Source organism: Equus quagga, chromosome 13 (assembly GCF_021613505.1).
Source record: "Equus quagga isolate Etosha38 chromosome 13, UCLA_HA_Equagga_1.0, whole genome shotgun sequence".
Classification (NCBI taxonomy): Eukaryota; Metazoa; Chordata; class Mammalia; order Perissodactyla; family Equidae; genus Equus; species Equus quagga.
In genome coordinates, this window is record NC_060279.1 from 39,094,295 (window position 1) to 39,121,346 (window position 27,052).

General features: G+C 51.7%; 1 protein-coding gene across 2 annotated transcripts; it reads right to left on the reverse strand.

Annotated features, from left to right (window-relative positions):
- Nucleotides 1–3,054: 3,054 nt before the first annotated feature.
- ATP8B2 (ATPase phospholipid transporting 8B2) lies at nt 3,055–26,529 on the reverse strand. 2 transcript variants are annotated; one of them, XM_046682239.1, is made up of 28 exons: nt 26,375–26,529; nt 23,612–23,679; nt 21,333–21,391; nt 20,862–20,975; nt 20,635–20,733; nt 20,305–20,366; nt 20,133–20,205; nt 19,776–19,846; nt 19,446–19,525; nt 17,935–18,093; nt 17,598–17,686; nt 15,841–16,037; nt 12,909–13,117; nt 11,995–12,038; nt 11,532–11,697; nt 11,192–11,380; nt 10,923–11,038; nt 10,667–10,831; nt 10,470–10,581; nt 10,224–10,329; nt 9,937–10,081; nt 9,564–9,747; nt 9,178–9,401; nt 8,558–8,641; nt 7,990–8,235; nt 7,713–7,851; nt 5,465–5,595; nt 3,055–5,199 (listed from the first exon to the last, which is right to left on the reverse strand). In XM_046682239.1, exons 2-28 carry the CDS (start codon nt 23,640–23,642, stop codon nt 4,921–4,923), a joined length of 3,573 nt encoding a protein of 1,190 aa, XP_046538195.1. In that variant the 5' UTR covers nt 23,643–23,679; nt 26,375–26,529; the 3' UTR covers nt 3,055–4,920. The 2 variants fall into 2 exon arrangements, with proteins under 2 accessions (XP_046538195.1, XP_046538193.1); XM_046682237.1 differs by lacking the exons at nt 23,612–23,679; nt 26,375–26,529 and adding an exon at nt 22,703–23,218.
- Between the last annotated feature and the right edge of the window lie 523 nt (nt 26,530–27,052).

Here is a 27,052-nt window from a genome sequence, read left to right on the forward strand (position 1 = left end):
TTTCTTCGTGTTTTGAATTCCAAACCTAAATGGCTCCTCCTTAGGGGCAGAAATATGGCTGTCATGACCCTGCCTGGGGTGCAATGACTGGGAAATAGTGGCTCAGGAGGTTGCAGTTTAATTCATTTCATGCTCCACGTAAAGGAGGATAAAATATGTGATATGGAGTGTAGCGGCAAAAGAGCAGGTGTTGTGGGGTTTTCTGCAGGACTTGTGTGTCTGGCTTTAGTGACAGGGAGATAGTGTGCCATTCGCTAAAATAGAGGATGCAGGAGGAGCAGGTATTGGGGAAAATGACTTTCAATTTGGGACATATTGACTGTGAGGGGCTGGTGGACCTCTCCATCCAAGTGGAGAGGTCCAAAGGATAGTTGAATACAGAGGTCTAAAGTGTGGGGGTGAGGGAAAGAAGTCCAATCTGGAGGCAAACAATGGTGACTCTCCCAAATCTCATTTAAAACATGGATTTGGATGGGGCCATTCAGGGACCTTGGCTGACCAGATACTGGTCAGACCTACAATCCATTCTGACCAGAAGAGCTCAGAGCCAAGATGGAACCCTGGCAGGGAAGAGCAGAAGGAGCTCTAGGAAAGGAGACTGAGAAGGAGCAGCCAGAGGCAGTGGTGAAACTGAGATGGGATTAAAAAACCAAGGCCAATGGAGGGCAGAGTTTCAAGGAAGAAGTGGCCAACTATATCAGATGACTAAGAGATTACATGTAAGATCAGATCTGGAAATGTGCACTGGACTTGGCCACATGAAGGTCAAAGGTGATTTTAGAGAACGCATTTCAGGGATGGGTAAAGAAGAAGCCAGACTTCGGGGCGTAGAGTGAAGAAGAGGAGAGGCAGGTAAAGGGAAGATAAAGAGAGGACAATGGATGGAGGACAGTGGAAGGTGCTGAGGTGGAGAAGGGAGGAGCCAGAGCACAGGCAGAGGGGGGCGTGAGGCCTGTCTCAGCGGAGGGAAACTTGTAGGTGATAGGGAAAGCTGAAGAAGTTATTTTCCTCTGTGAAGTAGGAGGCAGAACCATCTGCTGAGGGTAGGCTGGGAGGTGGTGGGAAGGATTTGAGGGAAGAGGGGAGAGTTAGGAGTAGTCAGTGAGGGGAAGGAGAATGAAAGTAACTGGAGAGTCACAGCATTGCCTCACCTGCTGACGGGCCTGGGGAGGTGGGAGGACGTGAACTCACAGGTCCTCTATTCCCCATGGTTGTGTGGCGTTCTCCTTTCACGTTGACAGCTCGCCATAGGAGACGTCAGGTTGATCCAGCATTGGAGTGTTGCTGGGCAAAGTGGATAAGACCACACTGTAGGCTCTGAGCTGGGTTGGGAAGCAAGTTAGAGCCCATGTAAAGGAGCTGAGTGATCAGGAGAAAAGGCAGGAGGTGATGGTGCATGTTGGGAGCACAGGTGAAAGGTGGAAGAACTGAAGGATGTGGACAGTCAGACACTGGATTGTGAAATGTCCAAGGTGGAGCTATCCCGATGAGAGCGGGATACGGAGTGAGCACAGGGGAGTGTGCTGCTGTGGTGGGGGGAGTTGGGTGCCCTCAGAAATGAGGCGGCCAAGGAAGAACAACGCTAGGGCATCAGACAGGCTTCTCATCCACACAGTCTGAGAAAGCAGTAGGGTGATGGTGGGACGAGGGATGGGAAGACAGTAAGAGGTGCCCAAGTCCTGTGCGTGCCAGGAAGTAGGAAATCAGGGGCAAACAGGGGATCTAAGTGACAAGAGACTCAAAGGACGCATGTTTATACAAAGACGGAAGAAAAAAATGTCTGCATGTGGCAATGAGAGTAAAAATAATGCTGGTCCTACTGCTCAGATATATATAACGGGATCCTGGGTAAGGGGAGATCCTGGACTCATTAGAGCAGGAGCAGGGGAGAACATTTTCTCCATGGTTGAATAGCAGTATTTTGTCTGTCCTCTGACACCTCTCTTGCAGGTCAGCAGTGAGGGGAAAAGTGGGAACAGAAGCCCGGGCAGTGCTGAGTGAAACGCTGAGGGTCTGTCGCAGGGCAAGGAGGGCATCAGCCTTTTGGTCCGGGTGAAAGATGGCAGGGACGGGAAAGTTGGGAGCCTAACCTGCCTCAAGGGATTAAGTCCTGTTTCTATGCCATGGGGGCAGGGGCACTGAGGCCAGATGCCACTTGCTGCCTAAGGCTCAGCGTTCCAGAAAAACACTGGTGAAAGGCTGGTTTGCACCTGGGCAGGCTCTTGTGTGGAGACAGGTACCAGGTTGTGTCCTGGGATCTGTGGTGCTGTCCCTGGCCTGGACTATTTCTCCTTAAGAGGAACTGATCTTATCTTTGAGTCTTCTCTCCAAGCTTAGCTCCTAGTTGGAACTTTATATTTTTTTAGAAGGAAGAAGGGGAGGAAGAGGAAGGATTGTCACCATGACAGAAAAGACTGGTTAGGTCAGAGGAGGAAACCAGCCTGGGTAGGGGGGTGTTGGATGGGTATCAGCACCAACCCCCAGCCCTGAGCTCTCCTGGACACCGGTCCTCATCCCACTCTCCCTTCCCTGGAGGAAAGTTCACCTCATCTGCTAACCTTAAATTCCTGCAGTCCTGGTCTGAAATACTTGGGCTCCTTGACATTCACTTCTGTGAAAAGCCAGGAAGATGTGAGGCTATGAGGCCAGTGCCAACGAAAAAGCACAGGGTGGGGGTAAAAAAAAAAAAAAGGCAACTTACAATATTTACCTGGTGCTTTCCTCACACATACCCACCCATCTGGCAGGAGTTAGGAATGAGAGTTTGGCTTGTGTTTGGAAAGGCAAACAGTTCAAGGTCCTAAGCACCCAGCCATCAGCTGAACACAAAGTCCCCCTGGTCTGCCTCAGCCCCGCCCACTGCCCCATCTTTCAGCTAAAACTTGGATCCTGGGAGGTGTGCAAACAGAGGAGGTGCTATATCCCACCAGTTATTCTGTTTTCTCCACCTCGGCCCAGATCTAACCACTCAATTCCATTTTAAAAAGTTTCTCTCTCTTTAGTTTTACCACCAGTCTTGGTTAAACATCAGAAAAGAGACAAGTTACACACTTCTCAGAAATTGGAATTTTATAAAAAGACATTTTTCTCTTATATCCATAAAATGATATAATTTTTGCAAGTATAGAAATGTGTCATAAATTATACAGAATGTTCCTTAATTACAGCTCAATGCAACTTGGTACTTTCCTCCCTCCCTAAAAAACGAGAGAGAACCAAAAAAATAATATATATAACTGTATATATATATATTTATATTTATATTATAGACAAACCAATATGAAAAAAAATCATTTCCTCTTTGGTATAAAAATCACTCTCACCTTAAGAGACACACAAACACATGATGGTAGGTTTGTAAACTGTGTGGCCAAAAGGGATTTCCCTGTCAAGCTTTCCCCTCCCACTATTCCCTGCCCACCCCACCCCACCTCATCACAGCCTACCTCCAGTTCCCTCGGGGCTCCCACATTGAATGTTTAAGATCTCCATACCCCACTCCCAGCTCCACACCATTCCTGAGTACCCCCCTCCACTACCAAAGATGAGGAAAAGATTCTTCCCAAGACTGATTTGGTAGCAATTAACTTGGGAAATGCCTAATTTGAATAATAGCTTCCTAGGTGTGGATAACAGAGAGGAAGGACACGCATGCCAAGGCTCCAACTGAGTCCCGTCCAGATCAAGCCAGGTACTGAGCTTAGTCTCCTGGCCTGAGCCCAGTTTTGCACTCCTCCTGCACCCCGTCCCCCCGCCCCAGTACAGAGACTCTACCACATCTTTCCAGATGCTAGCCCTGGAGGGGGTGGGACCCCTTGTTTACCAGAAGGGTGAAGCAGAGGCCAGCTTCCCCCTTTCAGCCTTGCCTCTGGATGCTCAGCTTCCCCTTTCGGGCCCACCTCAGGTCCAGGGTGTAATGTAGGAAAATGCCAATGAGGAAGGAGAAGGGAAGTCAGAAGGGACTCTGCTAATGAACTTGGGTCTAAATTCAAAAGAAAACTTTTCTTCAGACTAAATTTCATACCCAGCTTTAGGTCACTGAGAACCATGGGATCACGTTCCCAGACTCCAGCCCTGGGAAATACTAGCAGGAATTATAGAATCCAGGAGTTGATATATGTGTGTGCTGGAGGAAGGGGTAGCATCTCACTCTCAAGGTGAGGAAGGAGATAGGATGAAACCTTCCTTATACTCTCCCAGCACCCTCTGCTGACAGAGACCTCCCACTCTGGTCAGCCCCTCTATCCCTCATGGACACCAGCCACTGGAGGGCCACCTGTGACCTGTGGCTCCTCCCAAACTACTCCAAATCCAGCCAGGTTGGGGCACCCCTGCATGCCAGCCTCCTCTTCCCCAGGACAGTTAAGACATCAACCATAACATAAAAGTTACATAGTGGACTCCTCCACTTGCCAAATAAAAAAGACAAAACCAAATGGACACAAACACAAATCAAGAAGAGACATACACGATGCAAGGGGCCCAGAGGCCCCAGCAGGTCTCTGGCTTCCCGGCATGATACATTCTTGTGTAATTCAGGAACAGGGGCTCTAGGGCCCCTCTGGGGAGTGGGAATAAAAAAATACAGAGATTACAGTCTCCCTGTGGACTCCCAGGCAGGGCAGGGGCAGACCCAATCTCCAAGAGTTTTTTCTTCTATTTTTGGTTCCACATCTGGTCCCCTACTGGGGCTTGTTTTTGATGATGCCCCAGCCCCTACTCTGCCCTTAGGGCCTGCCCCCTCCACTCTCCCATAGCTGGGGATGCCCCAGCCATTCCTTGTACCAGTAGGACAAAGTCTACTAGGGGATATGGGAGAGGCAAGGGATGAGGACCCGCAGTTCTTAGATGCTGTCCTCTCAGGGGCCGGCCAGCCCTGCGTGCTCTGATAACCAGCATGGGATGTCCCAGTCGCAGCCTTCAACCCTTGAGGGGCTTGTCGGCCCCTCCACTGGGGCTGCTGGCGCTATCACTCTTTTTCCTGCGCAGGCTCTCAATCCAGCTGGAGCTAGAGCGAGTGGTAAAGCTGGAGAGTGCAAGCGAGCTGAGCCGCATGTTTTTCCCAGACATAATGAGCTCCCCGAAGCCCTCCTGGTGGGAGAAGGCATAGCCGGAGCGCCGGGAACCTGTGCGACCCACACGCCGCATGCAGCGGTGCTGGGCCTTCTGCTTCTTCCGCACCAGCTGGGTGTAGCGGACCTGGCAGGGGAAGCACAAGTGAAGGGGCCTCCATCAGTGTGGCAGTGTCAAACACCACCACGGAGAAGGGACCCAGAGCACCCAGGACAGGGTGGCCATGGGAACCTCCATGGCACAGAGATGTCTGTTCAGAGGAAGAGCAGACACCACCACCGACATACTTAACAGTCCTGCAGCCCAGAAACTGCAGCGCATAAGCGTTTAAGCCAGAAGGCTTTCTGACACACTGTCTCTGTCCCCCAAAGCAGACAGCCCAGCTTCTCACCGTGTCAGAGAGGTCGGGCTTCAGGTTCAGCTTGAGGAATCGAAAGGCAACCACAGGCATGATGCAGACGACCGTGGTGAGCACGATGGTCAGCCACACCGTGGGCTGGGCCAGGGTGTTCTGAGCATTACCTAGGAATGCAGAGGAGTCCAAGGCCTTGGGAGTCACAAAATGGACAGAAGGGCAGCCCCAAGTTCCCCATTTCTATCTCTGACAGCCCACTTCCCCAGTCTCAAAACCTAAGTCGTCCCTGGCTTCCCTCTCCTCCCTGCTCCCCAGCATACACCTCCAAAGCTGAGTCTAGCTCCAAACTCTCCCCAAGGAGAACTTCAGACCCATTTCTTTAACTGCCTCATTTGACACCTCTGTTGAATATCTAGCAGGCATCTCAATTTTACATGGCCAAAAGTGAATCACGTTTCCTCCACCCCAATCTGCTCTGTGTCTTCCCCAGCACAGGAAATGCCACCACCCACTCAGTTGCTCCAACTAAAAGCTCTGAGGTCAACCTTGATTCCTCTCTCTCTGACCCCTTATCCGATCTGTGGGCTCCACTTTTCAAAATACCTATGGAATTCCACTTCTCACTCTATTCTAAGCCACCATCATTCTTACCTGGATTACTGCTACAACCTCCTAACTGGTCTCCCTGTTTCCACCTTTGCCCCCTACACTTTGTTATCCACAAAACAGCAAGAGTGATCCTTTAAAAACATAAATCAGGGGCTGGCCCCGTGGCCGAGTGGTTAAGTTCGCGCGCTCCGCCGCAGGTGGCCCAGTGTTTCGTTGGTTCGAATCCTGGGCGCAGACATGGCACTGCTCATCAGACCACGCTGAGGCAGCGTCCCACATGCCACAACTAGAAGAACCCACAACGAAGAATACACAACTATGTACCGGGGGGCTTTGGGGAGAAAAAGGAAAAAAAACTAAAATCTTTAAAAAAAAAAACAAAACATAAATCAGTTTATAACATTTCCCTGCTCAAAACCCTGCAACAGCTTCCTATCATGTTTAGATTAATATTTAAAGTTTTTACTCTGCTAAAAGGGCTTACATGATCTGGACCAATTCTCATCATCTCCCTCACCTCTCCCCACCCAAACCCTACCCTCTAACCTCACTTCCTAGATACACACACACTCTTCCTTGCAAGCCCCCAGCTAACGCTTCTGTGTCACTGTTTGCTCTTCCTGGATTGTTCCTTCCCAGAGGGCCACATGGCTTGCTCCTTCCCTTTATGCAGATTTCTCTGTGCCAACGTCCCTTCCTCGAGAGGTCATTGCTGACAACTCCTACTCCTCTCTACCCTGCTTGATGATTCTTATAGGACTTATTAGTTCCAAACATTCTATCTGTTAACTTGTAAACTGTTTGTCTCTCTCACTAAAATAGGAAATCCAAGAAGGCAAGGATTTTGCCTGTTTTGTTCACTGCTACATCCCCAGCAGCCAGAGTGGTGGGTGACACAGAGCAGGTGCTGACTGAATGCCCACTGGATGAATGAGTGAACAGATCTAAAGCAAATGTCAAGATCTGAAAATGTGTCTATCACCTCATGCCTCCCAACCAGCCCCTCTCTGCACGCACCAGGGCCACCTTGGCCCCAGTTCTGAACAGTCTTGTGCTCAATCACCACAGTACTTCCCCACTAGCCATCACTGCCAGATTCATTTTTCCAAAGTAATCCTTTGATGCCACGCTCCACTCTCTCCTCAAAAAAAAAAAAAAAGACTCTTTGACCTGACAGCCCGGCATCCTGATCCCTCCAAGGCCCCACCTTTCCAGCCTCTCTTCCACTGCTTCTCAATGCGTATTCTCACCCCACCCTGGTGGAGCACTCTCCATTCCCTAGAAACAAGTGGCCTTTCCACACTGCCAGCTCTCTGACTTGGAATCTGACTCCCTAATCCCGGCTCTACTCACAGCAGCCGCCTCTGTGGGACTCTCCCTGACCACCCCACAAGCATCATTTTGCTGACCATGAAGCCTGCCACCCCTTGTCCTCCCTTGGAGCCCTGACCTTCCAGGGCCTGGCAGGGCTATTGTTCACTTTCATGGATATGGAAGTTCTCTGAGGGCAGGGCCTGGGTCAGATACAGCTAGCTATCCCCCTAGCACCTTGCAGAATACCTGGCACGAGGAGTGTCCAATAAATGCTCATGATGTGCAAACTGGCTACGTACCCTGTTAGTCCCAGAACAGGTGTGATTTCTCACTGATTCAAGAGGAAGCCACAGGAACTCACCCACAAACCGGAACTGGTTCGGAAACATGTCGAAGAGCCCATTGCTGTGCATGGCAAAGAGGATGGCAAAGTAAACAGCTAGGCTGCCCCAGATGAAGAAGTGGTTGATGGCTGTCCAGTAGCCTGTATCCAGCCCAATCTGCAAAAAGCAATTGTCACAGGCAGAAGGACCATCCTCAAAAAACCCCGTCCCCCGTCCCACTAGTGCCCAGGGCAACCCCAGGAAAAGGAGGCTCACTTCTTCCGGGGGAAGAGCAGCTCCTGGTCTGCCTCATACCTGCACACTGACCACGATGACCAGCGAAGTAGCCACAGTGACTGCAAAGGACTGGTAGTCAGCCAGCTGAGTGCCATCATCCCGAGTGGCCTCAGCAAACACCCCATAGGGGATGAAGAACATGAGCACGGAGGTGTAGATGCCCTGGGCGATGCAGATGAAAAACTCCCGCTTGTTGAAGAGGAGGTTCAGCTGGCCTGGCTCATATAGCTTAGGGTACTCCATGCTCCGCTGCTCTGGGACATCCTGTGTGGGGAGAGCCAAGTGGCATACCAGGCCTCAGAAGCTGCCATTTTGACTCAGGATAGCCAAGGGCAGACCTTGTCCCTGCTTCTTCATTTTCAAATTCTTTGATAGCTAAATCCAACCTCAAGCCAGCTGCCCCCAATTAACCTTTGTTCAGCAACCCAGAGGAGTTACAGGTCAGCTGAAGCCGAGAGAAAGAACCAGCCATACCCAGGGACCACAGGCAGTGGGTACAAGTGTCACACACCCACCAATATCAGTGTGACTCCTTCGCAGCAAGGTCCTTCTCCCCATCCTGCTTGACCATCAAACTCCCCCATACCTGATCAAAGACCCCCATAGCCAGGACTGGGAGGGATGTGTACACGATGTTATAAAGGGTGATGAAATACTGGTCATAGACGGTCTGGAGAGAGAACAGAGAGCAACAGAGGAGTGAACATACAGTCATTCTTCACTACAAATCAAGCCGAGGAAGACAGCCAATGTGGCATACATGGAGCCCTAAGGAATTTTCTGGGGCTCCCTCTCTACTCCTTCAACAAATTTTTTTGTCTGTCTGTTTGTTTGTCTTTTTGTGAGGAAGAGTGGCCCTGAGCTAACATCTGTTGCCAATCTTCCTCTTTTTGCTTGAGGAAGACTGTCACTGAACTAATATCTGTGCCAATCTTTGTCTATTTTATGTGGGATGCTGCCACAGTGTGGCTTGACAAGCGGTTGTAGGTCTGTGCCCGGGATCCAAACCTGTGAACCCCGGGCCACTGAAGCGGAGTATGCGATCTTAACCACTATGCCACAGGGCTGGCCTCAACAAGTATTTTTTTAATACATGTACCAGACAATACCTAGGCCCCAGGGGCCTGAGCGATGAACAGGACAGATACAATCTCTGCTCTTGAGTAACTTACAGATAGGCAAACCAGTGGACTGGGAGCTTACTACCTGGGCTGAGAAGCCACAGAAGAAGCCGAACCAGAAGTGGACCATGGTGAAAGCAAAGTTCTTGTAGAAGAAATAGCAGAGGAACTTGCACATGCGCAGGTAGGACCAGCGCCCGTGCACCAGCAGGAGGCGCTGCAGGAACTTGAACTGGGAGAAGGAGTAATCAGAGGCCAGGACAGCCTGGATCCCTTCCTGACCACTGATGCCCACACCAATGTGGGCTGCTGCAGAGACAAGAGATGACAAGAGGGTGAAGATGGTCACATGCTTCAGAATCTCAACAAGTTAGAGGCCCCATACCTCATCATTCTCCCTAGTCCCGAGACCTCATGGGCCCTTCTCCCCACCTTCCCCCAAGCCTACACGCCTACACAGTCCACACTCACTTTTGATCATGCTGACATCATTGGCTCCATCCCCAATAGCAAGTGTCACAGCCTTCTTGTACTTCTTAACCAGTTCCACCACTTGTGCCTTCTGCAAAGGGGTCACCCGGCAGCAGATGACAGCTTTGCAGGCACAGGCTGTTTCCAAAAACTCCAGCTCCATGTCTGCCTCTAACGCATGGGCCTGGAACACAGAGAGTCTGGAGAGAACCCCAGTCTTCCCCAGGAGAGATCTGGGAGTCAGCTCCTCCCAGTCCCCTTAAAGACCACAGCCCCTCTCAAGTCAAGGGAAATGAGAAAAAGATATAAAAGCTGTATGGAGAGAAGTGCTCGCTGGAGAGATACTGCACAAGTGAAGGATCGTGACACTTACTAGGCTGTGCCCATTGATCACCAGGGCGTACTCCCCAGCAACAGCTTCCAGGACAGACGTAAGCTTGGAAGAAGAAAGTTTCTCCTGGTAGGTGAAGCCGTTGCCTACAGCGCGGGACGAGTCCATCATCTTCTCCCGGGCTTTCCTGTGAAGGTGGAAATGAAACCGTGGTCTTCCAGGACAGCAATAGCGATTCAAGCCACCCCTGGACCCATCAGGGCCCAGGAAATCCTGCCCAACCCATGTGCACAGTGCAAAACATCTGCCTGCCTCAGGTCTCTGTTTACCTGAGTTCCTCCCGCACTTCCAGGACGGTGTGGCCAGTGACTATGAACACCTCTGTCATGTCGTCCGTCAGCATCTTGCAGGAATAGCCAATGTTCACGGCCGTCTCTACCAAGAGAGAACGCAGGAGCTACGGACAGGCCCCGAACAAGGTCAGTGCACTCTCCTGCCTGATGTCCTAGGCTCATGCAAGGACCCGACAGGGCTACCGTCCAGATGCAATTTCCTCTGCTCTCCTGGGCTCTCACCTTGCTTGTCTCCGGTTAGCACCCAAATCTTGATGTTGGCCAGCGTCAGGAGGGCGATAGTCTCTGGAACCCCTTGCTGAAGTTTGTCTTCAATGGCCGTTGCACCCAGCAGCTGAAAGTACCACAAGGGTCCCTGGCACGAGAGCCCTGGGCATGAGCCCTCCTTGTCCACCCTCAGCCCATTCTGCAGCCCATACCATCATGTCGCTCTCAACCTCCTCATAGACGGTGGCCAGCCTGTCCTCCCGGCTGTCCTGGGCCAGGCTGGCTTGGAGTCGTCTCTCAGCCCACTCCTCATAGTACTCTTCATCCAGATCCTTGTAGGCCAGTACCAGGGTCCTCAGCCCTTCCCCTGCGTATTCCTGGAAGCAGAGTCAAGAAAGTCACCCCTCACGCCCTCCCACAACACCAAAAGTAGCAGAATCACAAGGCCACTCCTCCCCTCACACCTACATTCAGGTGGTCAGTGGTGGTGTTAAGCAGCTCTTGGGTGGAGTGGTGGAGTCTGTCCAGCAGGATAGTGTCAGCCCCTTTGCAGTAGAGCCGGATCTTCCCCTCTGGATTCCGCACTGTGAGTGAGACAGGGGGAGAAAGTCCCAGAAAACTTCAGGCAGGCCAAGACCCCCACCTTTAACACATCAACAAGGTGCACCCAGTATCCCTCACCCATTCCAGGCTTGTGTGCTTCCCCCGAAGCCCCCAGCAGCTGGTCCAGGCCTCACCTATGACTGACATCCGCTTGCGGATATTGTTGAAGTCTAGGATGGCCAGCAACTGGTAGGTGATGGCTGTGCCCATCTCGTGGACAGTGATGGTTTTGGGGGTACGAGAGCGAAATATAAAACCAAAGTTTCTGGCTGCAGTGACCAGGGCCCCCTCGTCCGGGGACTGGGCTTTGTAGTACAGCTCCCCTGGCGGGGAGGAAGAACACATGTGGTGTTAAGTGGCAGCACTGTCAGCCACGTGTCCCACCCAGGAAGCCCCAGCCCAGCAACAGAGCAGAGCCCGAGCTCGAAGGCACAAGTCAGGCAGGGGACAGCCCAAGCCAGCTCCTTGGCTCACCTTCGTTCTTTTCTTCTGACATGACGGTATGACAAAGGGAAAGGAGGCGGAAAAACTCATGCGTGTGGGGGTCCCCCATCTTGACAGCTTCCAGGAGGGTGGGGTCCCAAAATAAGAACTTCTTGTCAGCCAGAGGATTGAAGGAGAAGTCGACAGGTTCAGGCCTCTGGAGCAGGTAAGAGGGCAAGTAGGAAATGGGGGCCGCCAGGCTGCATTCCAGGGAAGGGCTGTCCCCACCCTACTGTTCCCTGCCCTTCCAACTCCTGGTAGGAAGGCCCAAGATCCTGTCCACTGTGGACCTCAAAATTCCCACTTCTGCTACCAATTCTTCCTTAAAACACCCATTTCTCCAAGTAACTTCCATTTCCTGACCAAACAACACACCACTCCTAACTATATCATTACTGGTCAGGTACCCTATGCTTAACTGTCATATAGAAAAACTACAGAGGCTGGACCTTACCTCTCCCAATTCAGCCTTGTGTCCCAGGACATCAAACACATCACCTACATACAGCCAGAACAGAAGGAGAAGCAATGTCAGAGCTAGAGATCTCTCAGAGCAGGGGGAGAAGGCTCCAGTCAGAACCCCCACAGGCACCTGGAACCTGCAACCCTGATTCTTGAGCAAATGCCACACAGATTCACACTGCTGACTCAAGGGACAGGAGGCAACAGGTACCCTGGATCTTTAGAACTCCAGGACTAAAAGTCACGGTAGCTACTGTTCCCTATCCTTGTCCTCACGACCCCCCACCAGCTTTCCCAGGGCAGCTCCAATCCTATACTCCTCCGTGCAGGGCTCCCAGGCCTCCTGCGGTACCTTTGGCTCTTTAGGCCTACACAACAGACAAAGCCTCACACACTGGCCATGGGCCTGGGTTAGTATAGAAAACAGTTATGAGAAGGGCTCACTCTGCATAAAAGTCAGACACCACACACCAGGCCCCAAGCCATCCCAGGAGCTCAGCGACAAGGCCACTGCAGCTCGGCCACACTGGAAAGACAATGGTCACATTCCAGAGACTCACAGAGGCCCTGAACAGTGACGGGGAGAGTCTAGCACTCCACCGAGGCAGCCAAGGTCCAACCTGACCAGGATGCTCAGAGACCAGTGTCTTGGGCTTCACTTCAAACAGCCAAGGAGCTCCCCTACTGCCTGGAGCTGAGACCAGGGTGAGGGCGTCAACAGAGGATAGGGGAAGCACTGTCAGCATCTGCTTCCTGACACAGGATACAGAGTGGACCCATTCAAGGCCCTGCACACCCAAGTAGGAAAGAAGTAAAACCCAAACGTCAAGACAACTGTGGGAGTCCCAGTACCACTCTCCTTCCAGGTGAGATGCGAGCCCCCAGTCCCCAGAAGCATTGCCATACCATAGCTGTGGCCATTGATGGAGCACTTGTTGAAGACCATGATGTTCTGAGTGAGCGTGCCTGTCTTGTCAGAGAAGATGTACTCCACCTGGCCCAGCTCCTCGTTCAGGGTGGTGGTACGGGCCTCTGCGGGCGTCCGCTTCTTCATGCAGAACATCTTCTTATCCCAGTTGATGAAGTAGCTGTGGCCCAGGCGGATGACCTCCACACTGCACAGGGGACAAGAGGTAAGGCTTGGGGCAGGAAGGAGAGAGGATGCCCACCCACATGGGCCTTCGCCGCAGGCCCTCCAGCTGGGGAGAAACGAGAACAGAGCAGACATCTGGGTGGAGAAGGGCAAGGAGAACCTGAAGGTGGAGCCAGCCACGCATAGCCGGCAACGGAACTCCCCGACCCGACCCTCTGATGCTCTCCAGACAAAAAGGTGCACAGGGCCTGGGCAGGTGGAGCAGACAGCACGGGCAGAGGAGGAAGAAAGACTGCAGACAAGGCACTCAGCCAGTTCTTACCTCAAGACTAATAATACAGAAACCATGCAGAGAAAACAAGAGAAAGTATAAGAGAGAAAGAGAGAAAAAAAAGAGAAATAATGAGGGTGCTGCGTATGCCACAGCAACACAGATGCCACCTCAGAGAGGGGCTGTGGGGAAGGAAACCAGAAGGCTCTGAAGCCTACTCCTCCCTGCCCTAACCCAGGCAGAGCACCCTCCTTCCACCTGGGCTCAGGGCTCCACAACCCTGACTTGACACTTTCAGGAAGCACACGAGGCAAACCGAGATGCAGACTCCAGACAGAGTGGGGCCTCCAGAAGCTGGGAAATAATGCGAGTTTATAACGACACAGTACTTTCTACATCCTGAAGTCTGTCCACATCTCTTTTTTGCTAGGCATGACCTTTGGGATCTCTCAGCATTTCCAGAAAGCGCTTTGTATTTAGGTCCAGTAGGGCCAAGCAATGGGGCCACATCTGGAACCCTGCCTCCAGCTCGACTGAGGCTGCTAGCAGGATCCATTTATCAGGTAAAAATGTGTTGACTGGAAATGTCTTCATAGCCTTCTCCCCGCTCAACTGATCAAACACCTCCTCCCACCTTCCCCCAAACACACACACTATTGAGACTGAGAAAAACAACTTTCTTAGGCAGCTACCATGGGCTTCGAGTGATCTTGGATACAAAACATGGACAGTAAAGCTCAAAGATGGAAAAACAATCAGACTGTAAACAAGAAATTATTTAAATACTAATGAAGAACAGAGTTGCAATGATAATGATGGACATGCTACCACCCAATATTTGCATAGTAATTTAATTTTTAAAACGTATTTTCCAATCTAGTATCTTACATCAAGATGTCCCTATGAAGAAGGTGGAACAGGTATTATTATTCCCATTTTACATGAGAAAACTGAGACCCCAAGTGATTGTGGAGTTGTCTGAGGTCATGTGCTAATGAGTAGACAGAACTAAATCATGAACCTTCTGAGTCTCCATGTTTTTTTGCTGAGGAATATTCGCCCTGAGCTAACATCTGTTGCCTATCTTCTCTTTTTGCACATAAGCCACTGCTACAGCATGGCCACTGACAGACGAGTGGTATATAGGTCCACATCCAGGAAATGAACCTGGGCCACCAAAATGGAGCTTGCCAAACTTAACCACTAGGCCACCAGGGCTGGCCTGAGTCTCCTCTCAGTGCTCTATGAAAACCCAAACTGTATGCCCTCAGTACAGAAACTATCTTCTACTCACTGTCATTAGCACTAAGATTCAGGGGCTAGGGGAGAGACTTAGAAGACTAGCTGGGGAATCCGTGTGTACAAAAAATGGCATAGGGAAGAGTTCTGAGCATCTCCATAAAGCATTTCCTTAAAAATGTCGCAGGTTCCCTTATCTCAAGTGCAAGGCACTGAATACAAAAGAAAATTTCTTTCTTCTGGACGTTCTTCCTTCCTTCTCTAGCATCCCCCTCTTCCTGTCCATTCTCACTGGCCCAGTCCTCGTTAACATTCTCTTTACCTCAAACATCCTAGACGTATCCTTGATCCTATTCATGTTGCACACCACTTCCAGTCAACACATCCTAAAGCATTCTTTAGAATTTTTTAAAGACTCTTTTAATGGTTTACTAGTATAAAGTCCATAGGCAAAGATCCAAGACTCTTCATCAGGAACAAGCTTATGTTTCCAGCTCTCTGTCTTATAGCCCCCCACTCATGGTCCAAGCTCCTGACAAACTGTCCCATGACCTTTCCGAGGTTCCTATCTCCACGCCTTTGTTCCAGCCCTCACCTCCAGGCTCACCTTCACCCATCCCAGCCACCGCTCAAAGCCCAGTTCAACAGCCACCTCTTCAGAGATGTCCTCCCTAATTAAGTGCATGAAGTGCAATGCTCTTCTCTCACGGCACTTTGTGCCTCCCACCATGGTATCTCAGCATCTTACACTGTTTGTATCTCCCCTTCCCTACCAGTCTGCTGCTTTTGAAGGCAGAGACCATATTACACATCTCTGTCCCCTTGCTTCACACGTAAGACTGGAGGAGAATGACTCCTACAGCATTTGTTCCCTTTTTGTTTCATAACGTCTTTAGATTTTTCTTCTTCTACTAGAATGAAGCTCCTAGAGAGAAGGAGATCCATTCCTAATATATCTTTGTATGTGCCACAGCACCTGGCATGCTTCTCTGCACAAAGTCAGCAGGCAATAAATATATGCTGAATAAATCAATACAGTCTTTGTTCTGATACAGTCCAAAGTGTCAGGAAACTGTGGTGAAGTTTCCTCTGCACACAGAGATAAACAGATATGTTCAGAGTACAGGAAGAAGAGGACTTCAAGTTCCTTCTCAGGGACTTCATCATCATAGAAAAGTTTGCCAAGGGACCACCCAAGCTCCTTGGAGAGACCCTGGGGCAGAGAAAGCACATACCTGACATAGAGAGATATGGGCACGACGGTGTTGAGGATGATGATGTAGGACCAGAAGGAGAGGAAGCCAGAGAAAAAGGCACTGTCCACCGCCTCATCCCAAGGCAAGTAGACCTGGAAGCGCGTCCCAACCTCGTGCTCCCAGATGGCATTGCCAATGGCCAGGATCACCCCCATGCAGACCAGGAATCCAAAAATCTGAGGAGGAATAAGAAGCAGAGGCTAGGAGCTGGCCCCGTGGCTGAGTGGTTAAGTTGGCGCGCTCCGCTGCAGGCGGCCCAGTGTTTCGTTAGTTCGAATCCTGGGCGTGGACATGGCACTGCTCATCAAACCACGCTGAGGCGGTGTCCCACATGCCACAACTAGAAGGACCCACAATGAAGAATATACAACTATGTACCAGGGGGCTTTGGGGAGAAAAAGGAAAAAATAAAATCTTTAAAAAAAAAAAAGAAGCAGAGGCTAGGCTGCCACTTAGGAGCCCCTCAAAATCAAGTGCATCCCTGAAGGTCACCACTTGTACCCCGAGCCCTCAAAAGCTCAGGCATCTTTAAGATGGTGGCATGTTCTAGTGGGAAGTGCCTGGAACTGGTGACAAGTTGTAGCCTGCCACCAACCATCATGTGGCTTTCTCTCTGAACATTTTTCTCATCTGTATGACGGGGAAGCTGAAGTAGTTGCGTAGCTCCCAATATGACATGCTAGAACCCTTAGAAGAGGTAAGAATGGAGTGAGCTACTTTCAACATACCAAAGCAACTTACTGGAAATCACCCCATTTACCTGAGCTAAGCCTCCACAAGCTAACAAAAACGCCAAGTTTCTGTAATGTTCATTATCTCCAACAGATGGTCAAAGAAAAATTTTAACTAGGGAAACAAATTGTATCTTTATAAATGTAGATTTCTTGGTAGTTAAAAAACTTACAAAGCTTGGAGTCCTTGAAGAAGGTTCATAAGAAAGTTTTGGTGGTGAAAAGAAAAAATTTGAGACCATCGTCTGATCTCAGACATCTATTTCCAAAGCTGCCGCCACTCTTGATGCTTTGAAACAAAACAGGAACTAGCCTGGTGCCCAAGGACCACCAGGGGGCGATGTGAGCTTGCGTGATAGACTTAACCTCTCTCCCTTAGGCTGGGTTTCTACAAACCCTTTAAGGCCAGGGCGGAAACTCTCACCAGAGGCTGGCCCCAGCCTACCCAAGCTGGCGTGTAGGGGGCGGGCAGCAGGCAGTGGGGGCACAAGAAGGGGAGGAGAACCCGACAAGGAGCTCAAATTTCTAGCCAAACAAGAGAAGGATTCAGGAATTGCCAAAAACCAAAACAGAAACTTCTCCTCTGGGATCCTTCACTCTTAGAAGTCAGGGGAAAAGACCCCGTTATCCATCCTCCAAATGGAAATTTTTCTTTTAATTCCTGCACCATCCCCATGAAGGCCTCCTTGTCCCTGGCAAAAGCAAACAGAAGGTCACATGCTGCACTAAGTCATCATCATAACTGGAATCCAGAGAAGGGAAGACTTGTTTCAGCCTTCTTAAGTTGTTGATACATGCACGTTCCTAAGGTTTTTTAAATAACATATCCCAAGTCTAAAAGGAGCCTGACATAAACACTGTCTCTGAGTGACTGACCTGCCAGCAGCTTTAAAGACAAAACCTGAAGCCTGACTACTGACCAGGGAGGAGACAAGGGGAGAACAAAGGAGCCGCCCAGGGAGAACCAGAGGGTGGGGACAGGGAACCACATGTGGGAAGCCTTACCCAGAGCACCAGTGTATTCATTAGGCGATCAATACTTGTTCTCTTGAACTTTGTCCTGCCACTGTTCTGCATCAGTTTAGTGTCAGGACCTAGAAAAGGATAGGAAAGGCTGGGAAAGTCAAGTTAAAAAATCTGCCTCTGGGCTTTTACCCTGGTCTCCAGACTACAGGACACTGGGTTGAAATAGAGACAGTGGCTGGACAAGAGGCCTGTATTCAGGGCTGGAGGGTTTTTATCTTCCATATTGTACCAGCCCACTCAGCCTCCCCCTACATTCCCGAGGGAGGGATGAGTCACCAACTCTCATCCTCCTTTCTTTGGACCCTAGGAGGCTCACCTGCAAAGATGACTAGCCCGAAGCACCACTCGGTGTTTCGCAGCACGCAGCCCCGCAGCAGCATGTTCTGGTTGCTCAGGGGGAACTTGTTCTCCTTCCAGTAGAGAGTTCCACTGAATTTGTCCAGCTTGTTGTTGGGAGGTTCACAGATCACTTCACCTGAATGGAAGACAAGAGTGTCATTGCTCAAGGTCCAGTCCATAGCTTGACCATGAGACAGCAACTGAGGGGGATGGTGTTAGGACACGGGCCCATCCACACACTATTGGTGGGAGTGTGAACTGAAAGGAATGAGGCAGCATGAATTAATATTAAAAGTGGACATATCCTTGGAGCCAGCAATCCCACTTTTGGGACTCTATTCTACAAAAATACGAGCATAGGTCACAACAATTTTTACTGAAGCATTATTTGAATAGCAAGAGATTGGAAACAACTGACTGGTCAGGGAATAGTTGAATAAATCATGATACATCAATTTTAAGAAACATCACGCAGTTATTAACGAGGTAAAATTTCTTTGTACAGTCATGCATTGCTTAACAACAGGGATAAATTCCAAGAAATGTGTCATTAGGTGATTTCATCATTGAGTGAACATCATAGAGTGTACTTACACAAACCTAGATGGTATAGTCTACTACACACCTGGCTATGTGGTGCTCAGCTTAGGGGACCACTGTCATATATGCGGTCTGTCATTGAACAAAACATTGTTGTGCAGCGCATGACTGTACAGTGATGTGATATGATGAATTTAATAGGTAAAGAAAGGCAGGTTGCAGAGATTTTGGTACAGTATAATCCCACTGACTGATTTCACATTTGTTTATAAACATAAAGAGGGGCTGGCCCTGTGGCCGAGTGGTTAAGTTCACGCGCTCTGCTGCAGGCGGCCCAGTGTTTCATTGGTTCGAATCCTGGACGCGGACATGGCACTCCTCATCAAGCCATGCTGAGGCAGCGTCCCACATGCCACAACTAGAAGGACCCACAACGAAGAATATACAACTATGTACCGGGGGGCTTTGGGGAGAAAAAGGAAAAAAAATAAAATCTTTAAAACAAAACAAAACAAAACATAAAAAAAAGTGTGGATGAATACACACTAAACAGACAGCCTGGCTACCTAAGGAGGGTAGAATTGGAGGGCAGGAGGGCTTCTCCTTATACACACTATATAGTTTGTCTTGTTAGAAGAACCATATATTATTATTCTGAGCTGAATAAGCCTAAGAAATAAGAAAAAGCTGAATTTCTCTCACATGCAAAGCAAGGAGAGAGTGATCAGCCATGACGATCTCTTCAAATGACAATCATCAATTCAAAAGTTAAGTGGTAGCCACCTGGCATTCCTGATGCCAGGAGCAACCCCCCACCCCCAGGCCCCAAAAAAGTCCAGGGAGCTGCATAATCACAGCAGCAAGAAGCCAAAAGGAAAAGGTGCAGTTTAAACCCCAAAACCCAACCCACCTCCTCTATCTGAAAGTTTCCTCTCCAAAATTACTCACCATCAAACTTGGCAAGCTTACTGATGTCTCCCAATTCCGAGGTGACTGGAATCGCCTGACGCACTTTCATGTTGGTCTCTCTGGAAGAACAGTGTCCCTGAGTCCTAGTTCCCTTTCTTTCTTCTAGATTCTGTCTGGGGGCACCTGACCATGGAGCATCACTGCTCCCATGCATTACTGGGTAGGTAATACTTCTACACACCCAAAGCCTTTCTTACTCCTAAAGTTTCCAAAAGGTATAGATCCCAGACCTGGGAACCTCTTTCAGAAACATGCTTTTTACCTCTAAGGAGGCAGAAGGAGAGGTGTGACACTGAGCATGCAACTTACCCATCGAGTTCTGCCGTCTCTATGTAACACAGCCCATGGGGTTCACTGCTGGAAAGGAGGAGGAGATCCGCCTGGAGAGAAAACTAATGAGAAGCCCAAAGACCAATCCTCCACCCCCGATGGATTCTGATTATGCCTCCTTCCACTAAGCATTCCGGATTTGCTTAATCCCAAGCATGTGAATGGCTAGAAAGGAGTTAGTCCCAGGTACATTAAGATGACAAAGAAGCCCTCCACTCAAGAAAGTTTTCTTCCACGGGTGCTTAAGAGGCAGTAATGAATCAGGAAAAGACTCATCCCTTTCTGCCCAAGAAAAGGAAGAGCCCTGCGGGTCTAGAGGGGTATCATGTCCCTTACCGCCACAAATTGGTTATTTTCGAGCTTGATGATATCACCAACACAGACATTCATCCACTGCTCTTGCTGCAGGCTGAGGCAACGGGAAGACAGAAAAGAGGCTGTCAGTAGCTAGAAGTTCCCAGGGGACCCCTTTCCTCTCCAAGGCCCTCAGTCTCCAACAGGCACTCACATTCCATTGATCAGCACCTGAGACTGACGGTTATTCACCTGGTTATCACTCTTGTGGCGGAACTGAAAAGAAGAGAACTAAGAAAGGTAAGGCACCTTCTGCCACCCCAAGGGACTTAGATGATCAGTGGAATGCACAGCATGCTGGGTACCACCTTGTATACACTTGTTCACAAATCTACTCTCTCCGACACCCCCTTTCTACTTCCAGCCAAGATATCACAGATCTAGCTGGACCAGGTAAGGGATGGTAAAGTCTCCAAGGAATTGTGATGAGTGGAAGTGGGCAAGTTGGGGGTGGGGAAAAGGTAGAAGAATGAAAACAACTCACGTAGTCATCAGTGGCATCTTTAACAGCTGTGATGGTGAGGACAAGAACCAAAGGCACAATGGTGGTGAACCAGGACAGGGACGAGATCTGTGGGATCAACTGAAAAGAGGAAAGAGAAAGGCATGCCTCTGAGGCCCCATCCTATGCCCTCTTTTCCCCTCGATCTTTCTCTTCCTTGACTTTATTCAGCTTTGAGAGTTGCAAAGGGTCTGCTCCAGGTCACTTACCTGCAGAATGAGAAGGAACAGGAAGTAGGTATTGGCAACTTCCTGGAACTGCTCAAAGAGGTTGACAGGCAGGAAGGTGAGAATATTGTACTTGGAGGTCTTGATGCAGTTACTCTATGGCAGTGGGAGAGAAGATAATGAGGCAGCCTCCAACTCCAACCCAGAATCAGATTGAGGCCACCTCCTCCATCTCCACTTCCCTAAACCTCTGCCCCCCAAAAGCCAGCAACTACAGGTGAGGGGGGGAAAAAGGAGGAGAGAAGGGAGTCTCATGGGGTCAATGTATCCTGCTTCACTGACAGGTGAAGGCATGAAAAATTCAGCACAGTGGCAGATGGAGAGTGGCGAGGAGGCTGCCCTCCCCTCCCCCAAACCCTCTCCCAGTCAGCCTTCAGTCCCAACCTAGGACGTTTCTGCACCTTTCTCCTTTCTGACTCAGGAGGAGGGAATAGGTAGTTTAGAGCCACTTACCGCATACTGGAATTTCTCATTGTATTCTCGGTCATTGGCCCGCGCCCTCCTTTCTTCTTCTGCAATAGAATGATGCTGCAGTCAGGAGGAGCAAACTGAGGGCTGGCCCAACACCTTGTCAGGTCCACCCCACCTTGTGGGATTTCCACTGGGGGTCTTGGTTCTTTCCACAGTGTACAGTTTTAAGGAGTTAGTGCCACACCTTGAAGTCTCACTAAATTCTTCCCTCTGGTCCACCTCTCACCACCAGCCTGACCACTCGGCTCTGCAGGCATTACGTTCACAGGACAGGACGCATTCTACTTTCCTCACCAACCACCATCAAGGTGTTCCACTGGGGGCACTCAGCTCCTCTCTCCTATCTCTTTAATTAATGCCTTAGGCATTAATGGTCCTGGGAATCCCCCAAGGAACAGCAGCTGAAGACACAAAGCTTCCTCCCCCTGGGAACTCCTGCAGATCTAGCCATGGTACTGCCCTCCCCCTAACCTGGGGGGTGGGGTGGGTGGCAAGACAGAGGATCATGGTGCCCTGAAACTGCTCTGCTGCAACATCGCAGCCCCACGTGCAGTCCACCCTACAGGAGCCTCTGCTTGTCACATGTCACCAGCAGCAGCTTCTTACTGGCTCACAATGACATCACCTTATTTCAAAGCTGGTCTTCAAGTAGAAGGGGGGATGGGGTCATGCATATGGGTCATGCAGACTGAGACAGAGACGCAGGAAAGAGGAATGGGATGTAATTGAAACAGTTGCTCTCTAACTGTAACATTTCTTGTGCCATCTGCACACATTCTCCCTGCACAACACATTTGTTGCTGAGTGACAAATAAGCTACATCTATACTGAACCTCTGCAGGTCTGGGACTGTAGGTACCAAGTTCAGGTCCCAGAACACGAGGGTGACCTATGAAGGGTTCTTCAGCCCATCTCCAGGGGTCACGATGACCTCAGGCTGAAAAACGGGTATCTTGATTAGGCTGTAAACACGCCTTAAACCTGTCCGGGAGCCAAAGGCAGCATGCCAGACCCCTTCCCTCACCATCCCCTCCAAGACCCCTGCAGAGCACACTGCAGTAACAAAACCTCAGACCACAGCATCCTCTGACTACCCAGAGCGCTCCTTCCCTGTGTGGTCACTTTACTCCTAGAAACTTCCCCAGAGGGGACCCCTGAGGTTGAGCCCCCTGCGCAGTCACCAAAGACCATGCAAAGGGAAAGGTAGGACCGGACCCTTCGGAGCCAGGATCTCTGGGTCCGGAAAGGAGAGAATCAGGGAAGGTGGGGGAGGCTGAGGACAAGCGAGCGTGAAGGTGGGAGGGGGCGAAATTATGGGCTCGGGAGAGCTGCCAGGAGCTGTCTCCCGTTACCTGTCCCCCAAGAGGGCTTCTTTCGGCTCCAGGAAGGAGGTGCCCCGGCCCGGGCCCACTTCTCGGGCATCTCCTTGGGGACCGTCATGATCCCGGTTTGAGCGGGAGAGGGTGGACTGTCTGTCTGTCCTTTGCCTCAGTGGCGCCGATGGGGCGGCCCCCGTGGGAGGCGCAGGAGCTGCGGCCGCTCAGAGGGGAGCCCCGGCCGTCGGGCGCGCGCCCCACCTGCAGCCCGGGCCATCCTCGCGGCCGCCCGCAGCCAGGGACGCCGCGCGCTCAGCTGCGCCGCCGCCGCCGCCCCCAACGCCCCCTACGGACGCCAGCACGCGCTGAGTGGCCCCGAACGCGGTGCGCACGTCCGGGGCTCCGCCCCCGCCCGCTCCCCGGACTGCAGGGGCAGCCGCCTGCCAGCGCGCCGCGTAGGCGAAAGCCAGCGCGGAGCCCCGCCTCCCCCGGCCCGGCCAATGCGGGTGAGGGGACTGCCAGCGTTGTCGGGGGCAACCGCTTTCATCCCACCCCCACCTCCACCCCCACCCCGCCCTCAGGAAAAACGAGGAGGACTTGGGTGGATGGAAAAATGAGGGGAGAAAGGAGAAGAGACGAGGTGTGAGGACGGAGGGGAGAAGATGGGAACAGCTCCCCAGACCAGAGACTAGGAGCTCCAGGTGCCCCAAGATAAGAGTCTATGTGTTTGGGGTGGGGGCAGGTACTCAGCACCCTGCCGGAGGAGAACCCAGCTCAGGGATCAGGGGAATAATTCGGTTTCCTAGGCTCCCCTCAGGATGGGTACGGGTTGCAATCTGCCCTCCTTCAGAATCATTACTAGTCGTCCCTCTTCCCTTTGCTCCCTGAGCTATAGCAACACCCACTCTTGATGGTCCCAGGGATCCCCCCTCCTGCCTGTCTTACCTGGGGGGCGCTTTTTTGCACACAGTGCCATCTCACCCAGTAAGGTCCCAGCAATCCCATGGGAGACCCTGCAGGAAGGTGACATATGCATGAGGTCAGGAAGCTGAGGGTAAGCCTTCACCCCCCCCCCGGCTTTTTTTTAAATTAAAGATTGGCACCTGAGCTAACATCTGTTGCCCATCTTCCTTTTTTTTTCTTCTCCCCAAAGCCCCCCAGTACATAGTTGTATATTCTAGTTGTAGGTCCTTCTGGTTCTGCTATATGGGACACCGCCTCAGCACGGCCTGATGTGCAGTGCTAGGTCTGCGCCCAGAATCCAAACCAGTGAACCCTGGAGCGTGCAAACTTAACCACTCAGCCATGGGGCCAGCCCCTCATTCCCCTCTTCAGACTCCTCCTGAAGGTTCTCTTCTCCAGTTCTGACTCTGCCCTGCCCCCAGCATTCCCCACCAACTCCACACCAACACTCTGCTCTTACTGCCCTGATGGGTCCCTGAGAAAGAAGAGGGGACTTCTCTACCACCTCCCCCCATGCCTCTGCCTTGGATAACAAGGGGGCAGGAGACTGACAGTTTACAGAAGCCAAGACCTGCAGGGAAAGGAAGGAGGCAGAGAGAAGAGGCCTGTTATTGACAGGAGGGGCACAGCTCTCAAGGTACCCATCCCAGGGACAATGGCTGCCCTCATGTGCCCTCCTGGTGGCAATGAGTGGTGTCTGTGTTTACTGGAAAGCAGAATTTCCACCAAAGGGTTGGGTTGAGGGAACATGAGCCAGGAAACACCTGGCAGAGCATCAGGAAACAGGGTGGGCAGGCTCTACCCTTCTCAAAATGCTGATAATCCTCCCATCCCCTCATTACTGGGACTTCCATTATCACCTCCTCCAGGGGAGCTCACATTAGAGGCATGGCCTTCACTTCCTGCAGAGACAGTCCCCAGACCACTTCCTCTCAGTCTGGGTCAGCAGAGGGGTCTTCCCTACCCTCCTCTGAACTACTCTCTCTCTCCCACCCCAAGCCTAGTTCAGTCAGTGTGGTACTAGGTGCAGGCTCAGGGAGCATCAGTCAGATGGGCCTCTGCTTCCTTCCTTCTTCCCATGTCCTTCCTTTCACCTAAAAAGGTAAAAAAGGTCTGGCCTCTGAGACAGGGTCATAGAGCCTCATCTCTATTCCCCAGTATGGCTCAAAGGAAACTGTCAGCTAGGTCCTGGGTCCTCTTGTTACCTCCTCTTTCTTTGTCTGGGTGGAAAGCCTTCCTCCTCCTTGGTTCCCCTGTCTCTGACCTACTGGGCACACCCCGCCAGCCTGTCAGTCCCAAGAGATACTAATTGCCTGTCTGCCCAACCTCTATAATTACAGACTCTGGCCACGGCCCTGTCACCCTCACCAGTGCTCCCTTCACTAACTCAGACTCCCTTCCCAAACCCCAGATCAGACAAAACTGATATCCAGAAGTCCTTTTCCTCCCTGACCCTCCCCAACCTGGCAGCCAAGGGTGCCTGGCTCAGGAAGAAAAACCTCATCCACATTTTAGAGACGCCAAGTCCTCCTCCAGGGCCCCCAGCCAGGGTCTCCACCCAGTCTAGAGTATGAGTCATGAGAGGGTGGGGTGTGAAGGGAGAGGTTAAAGGAGAGGATGCAAGGGTGGGCATCACAAGTTCCACAGCCAACCCCGCCCTCAGCAGGGAGTCAAATCAAGAAACACCATCAGCCCGAAGATCTAGATTTGAGTCCTACGAAAGAGTTAATGAAGGAGCCACACATGCTTTTAGGAGTCAGGAGTCTGGACACCAACCAGGAAAGTTGTTTTACCTCTAAGACCCTGGGGAGACTGAAAGCTGGCTTGGCCCCAGACCTCAGCCCCTCTGGGGGCCCCCAACCGGGAGAGAAAGTGAGGGGGAGACCTGGGAACAGGGACCCTCTCTCACTTCTTCACAGTTTCAGAGAACCTAGGTTTTCTGAGCCGTCAGGCCCATCAGCCACGTCGCCCTGCCCCGTCACCCTGCCCCAGCCCCCTCTGCAGCCACATTTGGGATAAAAATAGCCAGCTCTGGGAAGAAGGCAATGCTCCATGGAAGAAAACGGCTCCTCCTCTAGGCCTGGTCCTGCTACCTTCCCACCGGGGAAGACGGACCCCCTCTTTCAGAGGAGGCTGGCAGGGATATTTGTGGGCAGGTCAGGGAAACATAAGGGAATGGAATCCAAGGCCCCCAGCTCACTTGCCACCAAGACCACTCCTGGCCGCCTTCCATCGCTAAGGACAGAACACAGGACTCACTCCCCAGCTCTGAGCTCCCAGAGCCACCACCTCTCCTTCCACCCTTGCTTTTCCTTACGCACGCAGACCTCCACCCTACAGAGACAAATCCTACCGGCCCCAGACTCCCTCCTCCAATTACCCAAACCCTCAGACCCCGGTTACTCGTCTCACCCCCACAACTCTCTGGCCGGTTCTCCCCTCTCCGCTGCTCCATAAGCTTCTCCTCGACATTCCCGCGCCCCTTCACCAACCCGCCCTCCCATCCTGCGGACGACCTCCCGACCTCCCCCATCCTCAGGCACCCCGAAGCCCTCTCTTCTCCAATCATCACTCCTCCTCCTCCTCGGTCTCACCGCACCTCCCAACTCTGTCCCGTGTCCTCTCCTGCCCACACCCTCACCCCCGGCCCCGGCCCCGCCAGCCCCGAGTCCGCGTCCGCAGCCGCATCTCCCTCTGCCCTCCCGGCCCGCGCCCCGGGGCTGCCCCCGCCTCGTCTCGCCTCACCTCAGCGCTCAGCGCTCGGCGCCCGCCCCGGCGGCCCTGTCCTGCCCATGCCGGGGGCTGGGGCGGGGGGCGCTCTGCTCGGCTCCCCACGGGCTCCCGCCCCCCCAGCTGCAGCCCCGCTCCCCCCGGGGCCTCGGCTCGCTACTTTGTGTCAGTTTCGGCCACGGCGGGGCGGAAGTGACGGAGGTGGCGGGAGAGGGCGGGGGGCGGGAGGGGGTTTTGGGGAAGGATGAGGGGAGGGAAGGCGGGAGCGCCATCTTTGTGCGGGGCAGGGGGAGGGTCTTAACCCTTCCGAGGTTTAGCGCTGCGAGGCCTTGTCCCCCGCCCCACCCACTCCCACATCCATCCCGCATAAAAAAAAAAAAAAAATAGGAGGCTAGATAGCTCCGAGATGTTTTTTTATTTGGAAGAAAGGAAACAGGAGAACGCTGCCTCCCCTGCTAAAAGAGCGACTCCTTCGGGGAGGGGCGTGAGAGCTGAGGAAGCGGTGAACAAGGAGAATTTTCCTCAGCGCCAGCTTTCCCTTAACCATACACTCATTCCCCTCGGAGCCCTCTGTTTCTTCGCCTTCCCTCCTCGCCCTGGCTCATCTCCTTGTATTTCACCCTCTCCGTGAATGACACAGCCTGAAACGTCTAAGTATTGGGTTATGCCTCAGTTTCTCCGCCTCGCTCTCTC